General features: G+C 50.2%; 2 protein-coding genes across 2 annotated transcripts in view; one reads left to right on the top strand and one right to left on the bottom strand.

Moving 5' to 3' along the window:
* Positions 1-1,686: 1,686 nt before the first annotated feature.
* SMIM4 (small integral membrane protein 4) lies at positions 1,687-7,193 on the bottom strand. The gene is made up of 4 exons (XM_011958877.1): positions 7,189-7,193; positions 6,183-6,204; positions 5,626-5,893; positions 1,687-1,833 (listed from the first exon to the last, which is right to left on the bottom strand). Exons 1-4 carry the CDS (start codon positions 7,191-7,193, stop codon positions 1,772-1,774), a joined length of 357 nt encoding a protein of 118 aa, XP_011814267.1. The 3' UTR covers positions 1,687-1,771.
* A 256-nt stretch (positions 7,194-7,449) lies between these two features.
* The window catches only part of NT5DC2 (5'-nucleotidase domain containing 2), a 10,704-nt gene continuing 9,561 nt past the window's right edge, over positions 7,450-8,592 (top strand). Inside the window, exon 1 of the mRNA XM_011958857.1 lies at positions 7,450-7,984. Coding sequence (XP_011814247.1) covers positions 7,864-7,984 — 121 coding nt within the window. The 5' untranslated portion in view covers positions 7,450-7,863. The remainder of the gene's footprint in view (positions 7,985-8,592) is intronic.

Raw genomic sequence — 8,592 nt, 5'->3', positions numbered from 1 at the left:
GATGGTCTCGATCTCCTGACCTTGTGATCCGCCCGTCTCGGCCTCCCAAAGTGCTGGGATTACAGGCTTGAGCCACCGCGCCCGGCCTTTTTTTCTCTTTTAATAGAGACGGAGTTTATGTTGCCCAGGCTGGCCTTGAACTCCTTGCCTCAAGCAATCCTCCTGCCTGAGCGTCCCAAAGTGCTTGGATTACAGGCTTGAGCCACCAAGCCTGGCCATCATTTTCAAAGTCTGTTGTCCTTCAATAAATTAACATTCTAATGGAAAGAAGAAAAAGAGAGAGGAAAGCCCTAGGGAAGGCTAACACAAAATTCAGTCTAATGGTTCTCTGTGGGATGGAAGCGGGGGGGGATGGGCAAGGGAATGAACCCACAGCAGACACAGAAGTTAGCCAATGGTTTTATTAGTGTTTACTGTTATTCTTTGTAAAAGGTATGACATATTTTCTGTATGTACCAAACTCCTAAAACAAGGTGGATTAGGGCAAACATGGAATATGGCCATATAATTCAGAGAATCATACTATACTTTTTATACAGCAGTCAAGTCACTAAAAATGGTTTATCAGGTTAGGTTTACCAGGAATCCTAGATGACACAACTGGGCATGAGAATATGACGAACCACCGTCCTCTGCCTGGTAGTAGAGGTCATTACTGGCCTTTCACATTCAAGCCATCTCCCAGCTGTGACTCTGGGCTTGCTGTACTGTAGTGTAGGTAGTGCTTTAATGAGATGTGAGTAGTTAATCGTTCTTTACTGAATTGTTCTAACATAAGTGGACTAAAATTAGGAGAAAAATCTCTAGAAAAAATTAGGAGATATGTTTATGGCAGAGATCATTAACTTGAGGATACTCTGTGGCCTTAAGCATCAGCTTTATTCTCGTGCAACAGTTAGAAATTATTCTGAAACTTAGTCTTTAGTATGTAGATATTTTCTTGCTTGAAATGATGTTAGATGTGGTTACGCAAGCATGGAAAGGTGTCTGCTTTTTCTACCAGGCTGATCCAAACTTACACTGGGTCAAATTGCCAAATCACTCAATAGACTGAGCCTCTGATTTAGCTCAAGTCTGGGATTGCTTTATGCTGTGTAGGTTCACTTTCTCATGGAAGGAGCAACTGTTTCTAGCAGCTGAATGGAAGAGCAGCATCTTCATCATAGAGTAGCGTAAAACCTGTTGCCCAGAGTCCTCATGAAGGTCCAGTCCTTGCAATTTAGTGGAGCCAAGCAAGGGAGGAGCATATTTCTGTTCATTGAGAAATGCGTAGTCAATCAGGAATTTCCACCACCCTAGCAAAAAGTTTATAGTCTAGTAGCTGGCAGAAATATAACCTGCATAACTATCCTGGCTTAAATGATCTTACAATAGAGAATGTGTCCATAATTTAATTTGAATTCTGCAAAAAAGTAAATAAGGTTATCATTAGTTGCCTAAAAACAAAGTTGCCGAAAACAATTCGGGCTTCACTGAAAAGCATCCTGATTGATCCTTGAATTGTTTAAGAAATATTTCATGGACTATATTCATCGAGTGAGTGTTTTAGGAGGAAATAATTTTCCCCCAAGTGCTGTCCTGCAGTGACTTGGGAAGTACTCAAGCAGAGACAGAACTATAAAAATTCTTTGCCAAGACAGTTATTGGAATATTGTGCAGCTGATAAAGGACAAGCTACGTCAGAACAAGAGATCTGAAAAGTACATTTTAAAAGGCACTGAAACCAATAGTAAAAATTCATATTGACTTTATTGACTGCTGAAGTTCAGTCTCATTCATCTTCCAGCCTTCTCTGATACTGTCTTTCTGAGGCTTTTCTACGGTAGACATCATCTGTATCAAACAAAAAGTTGCTTAGATTTTTAAGAAACATATTTAAAATTAAAACACTCGATCTGAGTAATTTAACCAACAGTCTAGGTCTGTCACCTACTTCTGAATCTTGGCATTAATATTTAACTCAATGCCAAAATAAACTTAAAACTTGAGTTAGATGAGGACTATGATAATGGAGTTCTAGACTTAGAGTAAAAGTCAGTGTCCTGAAAGATAGAATCACGTCTTAGCACATCTCTTAGTGTTTTAAGCTTTCCCTCACTTCCTTCTCCCCCATAATTTCTATTCTGTGCTCTGAAGTCATCCTTCTTAACTAAAACCTGGCTCCTCAAAGGCACTTCTTGCCTCTTGGCTCTCTGATGCTCCCTCTTCCATACCCAGAAACCTTCAGGTGGGGTGGGGAGAGGAGATCAGTTTCCTTGTTCCAGCTGCTGCTTTGCCAGACCTTTCATTCTCCACCTTCATGTAAAGAATCTTCTTCCAGGCCAGGCACAGTGGCTCATGCCTATAATCCCAGCACTTCGGGAGGCCGAAGGTCAGGAGTTTGAGACCAGCCTGGCCAATATGGTGAAACCCCGTCGCTACTAAAAATACAAAAATTAGCCGGGTGTGGTGGCAGGCACCTATAGTCCCAGCTGCTCGGGAGGCTGAGGCAGGAGAGTCACTTGAACCCAAGAGGCAGAGGTTGCAGTGAGCCAAGATTGTGCCCCCACACTCCAGCCTGGGCAACAGAGCAAGACTCTCTCAAAAAAAAAAAAACTTCTTCCTTCATGGCTCACACCATTTGTCTACCACCATCTTTCTTTGGCACCTGCTCTCCATCATGCCCCTTCAGTCACCAAAAGTGCTGGCCTCTAGCTCAGGTTCCTTGCCCCTGTCCTGTGCCTTCTCCCCAGATAACACTCTTACCCATGGGGATGAAGTTTACCCAGCCCCCTTCACCTTCAACATCTTCCAGTCATTTGCAGGGCTCCTCTGAAGGATTTCTGTTCATACCACAACCCCCATTACCTTTCCAGCCCTCCTGTCCTTGGACCTCAGGTTTCTTCCCCAGGCCTTCGGCCCCTGTCTTCCCCGCTCAGCTGCCTCTTGTTCTGTCCTGGCAAATCAGCTAAAATTCTTTCATACTCTTGTCAGTATCTTAACTTCCTGACACAACCTCAAAACCCCAACCACTGATTAATCCAACTTCCTCCCTTCCCCATGCTTCACCCTGCTTGCTGTGCACTGAGGGGCCAATTGATGCCTCTAACTGGGTCCATTGAGGTGTCTGACAATCCTGTTTCCTCAGCCATGATCCTGACTCTTCTTCACCCACCCCCTAATGGCCATTTCCTCTATTCCTTCACAGAGGAAAGTCATCATAAGGAACTCTTCCAGCTAACTTCCAAGGGCTTACTCCTGTCACCCAGCTCTGGTCCCACCCTCTCCCACCCTCAAGCGTCCAGTATCTCCAGCCTCTCTCCACCCTCTCCTTCTAGATCATTATTTGTATATCCTGCAGTCTCTCCTAGAGGAAGGGGGTTACCTCCCCTTCAGAGCTGGACTTCTTTAACCTCTTTTCTTTTGTGGTAACAAATCTTCCTGGTTTCCCTCCTTGCCTCTCTGGCCATTCTCAGTTACTCTTAAAATGTTGGGGTTTGGGCCAGGCACATTGGCTCACGCCTGTAATCCCAGCACTTTGGGAGGCCAAGGTGGGCAGATCACCTGAGGTCGGGAGTTCGAGACCAGCCTGACCAACATGGAGACACCCCATCTCTACTAAAAATACAAAATTAGCCAGGCATGGTGGCACATACCTGTAATCCCAGCTACTCCAGAGGCTGAGGCAAGAGAATCGCTTGACCCTGGGAGGCAGTGGTTGCGGTGAGCTGAGATCGCACCATTGCACTCCAGCCTGGGCAACAAGAGCAAAACTTGGTCTCAAAAAATAAATTAATTAAATTAAAATGTTAGGGTTTGGCCAGGCGTGGTTGCTCAAGCCTGTAATCCCAGCACTTTGGGAGGCTGAGATGGGCAGATCACAAGGTCAGGAGATCGAGACCATCCTGGCTAACATGGTGAAACCCCGTCTCTACTAAAAAATACAAAAAACTAGCCAGGCGAGGTGGCGGGCACCTGTAGTCCCAGCTACTCGGGAGGCTGAGGCAGGAGAATGGTGTAAACCCGGGAGGCAGAGCTGGCGGTGAGCTGAGATCCGGCCACTGCACTCCAGCCTGGGCGACAGAGCGAGACTCCGTCTCAAAAAAAAAAAAAAAAGTTAGGGTTTGACTTCCATCACAATTTGCTTATGAATGGTTCACGAATCCCAATTTCTGGCCCAGATTTGCCTCCTGAGCTTCAGCTCTGTATAACCATATATACCTCATCACGTCCCAGATGGTGCCCAGGATGGCCCTGCCTGTGTTCTGCACCTTCAGGAAATGCACCACCCCTGCCCCAGGTGTCCCATCAGAAGCCTCCACTCATCTCCTGAGTCCACTCAATCACCATGCCCTGTCAGTACTACCTCCGGGCTGTCTCTTACTTCCACCCCTTCTTGGCATCCTTTCTGCTCCAACCTAGACCAGGCCACCGTCTCAACTCTAGACAGCCATACAGCGTAACTGTTCCTACCAATCTGTCCACAAGAAGCCATTCTCCACGTGTTAAATCCTCTCCTTAAAAAGAATCCTTGGGATCCATTCTTAATTCTCCAGTCCCTTTGCCACCCTGCCCAGGCACCCTTCTAGCCATCCCCACTTTGTTCATCTGCTTCAATCCCTCAAACACACAGCATACTCTCACACAAGTGCTCCTACCACTGCCATGGAGGTGCTTTCAATTCCACACACCTTCCCCTCATCTGACTGACACCTACTCAGTCTTCAGGTCCTACTTTACTTGGTAGCTGCTTCCGGAAGCCTTCCCTGCACCATCTAGTCCAGCTGATGCGCCCAACCGAGATTCCTATGTTCCTCCCACTTCCTTCTCACAGCACTGATCACTGTGTGTGGTAACTGTCTTTATCATCTTCTTTCCCATTAGAGCTCTTCTGGGGTAAGGGACACTTCTGCCTTTTTCATTACAGCCCCTCAAGAATGCTCATTAAGTATCAATGAATGGATGAACAGAAGGACTAAGGATCTTTAGGAATCACTAATGTAACAATTCTTTAAAATGTGGGTTGGCAATTCACAAACGATAGCGTTTCAGGAGAGGGGCAAAGCAGAAAGGGCCGAGGGGTTGGGGAAGTCCTCCTGAAAGGAACTGGCCTGTCCAGAGTTAATGCTCAGTAATGCAGTGCCAGGCATTACCACTGTCTTTACAGTGCTCATCATCTGGACCCAGACCAAAGACCTGGTGCCAATGACTGCCCTGTAAAGGCAGTGGTAAATAGCAAAGTCAGGCAGATCAGCTCCCTCCAGAGTTTGGACAGATGAGTCCAAAGTGAAATGGCTATTTAGCAGGAGTTTCCCTGACCCCTCATATCCACCCGCTTCTACGATTGTTGTGAGCAAGTCTGTTCCTTAGGCCCAAACGATGTCACCGGCAGGAGTGAAGGGCAGGCGTGAGAGGGCTGGAAGCACGTGATCTCGCCTCTAAATGCAGGGAAGGTCGCAAGGTTGGACGCCAATGTGCCCGGCCTACAGGAGAGCCAGGCCGCCCTGACTGCCAAACGAATGGAACTGCACTTGCCCAGCGTTCTGAGTAGAATGCGCACTTTGCTCTCTGAGAATACTTCCCAGAAAAACGGATCCCTACACCTCGTGCCTTCCTGACAGCAGAGACTGCTACCCCCTCACTTACAGAAGGTCTCCTGGCCTACGCGCACTTTAATCATGATCCACTCCATCGTTCCTCCCAGGACAAAAAAGAAGGGCAGAAACCGGTAGATGCCGAGTCGCTGCTTCCCGGGCACCCGCTGCAGAATCCGTCTCACCTGGGCCCTGGTGAACATGCTCGACCGAGGTCGTGGAGAGGGGTATGGCGGAACTAGGCACTGGATCGCCCGGACGCAGCCAAGGCCGCCCCGCCCGTACTCGCCGTCTACGGCGGCCTGGGAGACTAACGAGCGCTGTATGCTACACGTACGAGTGCCGGAAAGCTGGGCGTCGACCTCCTAAAGCAAGGCGGATCCGCCAATCAGAATGCAGCGGAGGGGCGTGAGATTCCACCAATCAGAGTACGCAGGGTGCGCGTGCTCCCTGAGGCCGAGCAGGGCCAGAAGCTCCTGGCGCAGGCGCCTCAGCTCTGGAAGTGGGGCTGCCCAAAAGGGAAGGGCAGCCCACGTGGCGTCGGCCCGGCCTCGCCCTCTGCCTCCCCAGAGCGGGTCCGAACTCGGAGCTGGCAGCCGTGCCCCCTACTCTGCCACCGCCATTTTTATTCCTAATACCCAGATAGAAGTGATGACCCTCTCTGATGGACTATATACAGCACCACATTCCAAAATGCAATTATGCAATGCCTTGCGTTTATTTCGGAGATGTGATTGGTTCCTAGACTTCTGAAGTAACAGAATTTGATATGGAGTGTTGAAAGCTGAACTTTATCAATGATCACAGCAAAAATCTAAGTAAGCGCTGCGTGAGATACCTAAAATTAATAAAAGCTATGTTGTATGGGGCACGTAAATTACCGTTCTACAGGAACTTGTAGGTGCTTTATTCACAACAATCGCAGAAGAGCAGGATAGTTAAAGAGCATGCGCTCTGTTATCAAACCACATCCCTGCTCTACAAGTGCTCCCTTAGCCCATCTGTGCTTCAATTCCCTAAGCCGTAAAACGGAGGCCTTGTTCTGACGCTTGAGAATTTAGTGCGGTAATAGGAATGAGGCACTGAACACAACCCTGGAGCATAGTAACTGATTAACATTAGTTAGAATATTCACTATAATGATAATGATTGGCAAAGCCCTCGCTCTTCCCATGTATTCCCAAATATGGGTTTTTGTTTGTTTTTTGAGACAGGATCTCACTCTGTCATCCAGGCTGAAGTGCAGTGGCGCAGTCTCAGCTCACTACAAACCCCTCCTCCCCTGCTCAAGACATCCTCCCACCACTACAGGGGCGCACCACCACACCCGGCTAATTTTTTAATCTTTTGTAGAGACGGGGGTCCCACTATATTGCCCAGGCTGGTCTCAGACTCCTGGGCTCAAGAGATCCTCCTGCCTTGGCCTCCCAAAGTGCTCTAATTACAGGCGTGAGCCACCGCGCCCAGTCTGAACGTGTATTCTTTACATGCATTCTCTTAATTGACTAAGAGGCTATGCCAGATAGAAGCAGGATTCTGACTTAAGAGACTTCACTTGTCATTGCGTCCTCTCATGCTGCTGTGCTTGCTGAAGGTAACTGAAAGGGGCTGTCACCCCATTACCTAGAAGTAAAATAGAAACTGCAGGAACAGCTTTGGGAAGAGAGACAACTATTAGACAATCTAAGGAAGGTAAATGAAAGCTTAGAACCAATGAGACGATTTGGTGATATGGACACAAAATATACAAAAGCAGACTGGAGAGAGCAAGCAGCGCCCCAGAAAGGGTCATAGGGCCCCCAGTGAGTAGCCTGAGCTGCCGCCTGTACAACCGGCTTTGGAGGGCCAGCCCGGAAGCCTCTTTCTTCTCCGGGTTGACTCCACCCAAGCATGCACACACACAGGCTTGATGCTCGCTCCCATTTCTACAGGAGGTTTTGACGGCTGGACGCTGCAGGGCATCCCCTCGTCTGGAGAGGTTCACGTGTGGCCAGGTTCCCAGCACACCCACTAGTTCAGTGGGGCCCTGGGGGCACGGCCACACTCAAGCCCATCCTATTGCCTCAATCCTTACCAGTCCCCAGGCCATGGACTGCCACACTAGGTCTTCAATCAAGGTTCAGTGGAGTTTCGAATGTACACACACCCTGAAAGACAGCGAGGCCACCTCAGAAAACAACGCGTGCCCAGCTGGCTCCCCTTCGACAGGGCCCACGGGTGCCGGGTCGGCCACCTCCGGACCCGGCGCACAGCCTGGTGCGGGCTCGGAATACGGATCTGAGCAGAAGAAATGGGAGTGGAGAGCGGTTCTGCGCAGGAAAGAGGAATTTTGTTGGAAAGCCTGGCGACGTTGCTAGAAAAGACCACAGCATCTCACGAGGGGCCTGCGTCGGGAAACCGGAGGTTGACGGGTGACTGCGGCCACTTACTGAGGTCAGAAACAAGCAGGCGCAGTGACCGTGGCCCGCAACCCTGCAGCGCACGGCCCAGTCACCTGGCTGAGTTAGAAGGGGTCACACTAGCGGGAGAAGAGTCTGCCTTAGTGGACGTCGGCTGCCCTGCAGGCCTCTCGGCCTCCCCCAGCGTGGGCCTGGCACCGGGGAGCGCGGGAAAGGCTCTTTATTTGTTAGACCAGGGAGTGGACTGGCCTGGGCTCTGGTCAGTGGTCAGTCCGAGCCCGGAGACTGGGGACCAGGACCCCTGGAAAGGAGGGCACCAGGACTGGGGGGAGGGGCGGAGAATCTGGGGTCAAAAGCATCCAGAGGCGCAGGGTAGGGCGGGCGGACCTGGGAGCGGAGAGGGCGGTAGAGGACCTGGGGACCGGGGGAGAGGGGTACACGTCGCGCTCGGGCTGTCTCCGCTCGGCGCCTCGGCCGTCCGCAGCCTCGCAGGGACCGCCGCTCTTAGGCCCTCTGACTTCCAGGGCTGGGGCCAGGGAAAGGCGCCGCCATCGCCGGCGTGACGGCCGAAGGGGGGCGCAGAGTCCTCCAGCGCCGCGCGGGAGACTGGGGGAGGGGGC

The sequence above is a fragment of the Colobus angolensis genome, unplaced genomic scaffold (genome assembly GCF_000951035.1).
Source record: "Colobus angolensis palliatus isolate OR3802 unplaced genomic scaffold, Cang.pa_1.0 Scaffold477, whole genome shotgun sequence".
In the NCBI taxonomy this organism is placed as follows: Eukaryota; Metazoa; Chordata; class Mammalia; order Primates; family Cercopithecidae; genus Colobus; species Colobus angolensis.
Note: the sequence above shows the minus strand (reverse complement) of the source record. Positions and strands in the feature narration are given on the sequence as shown.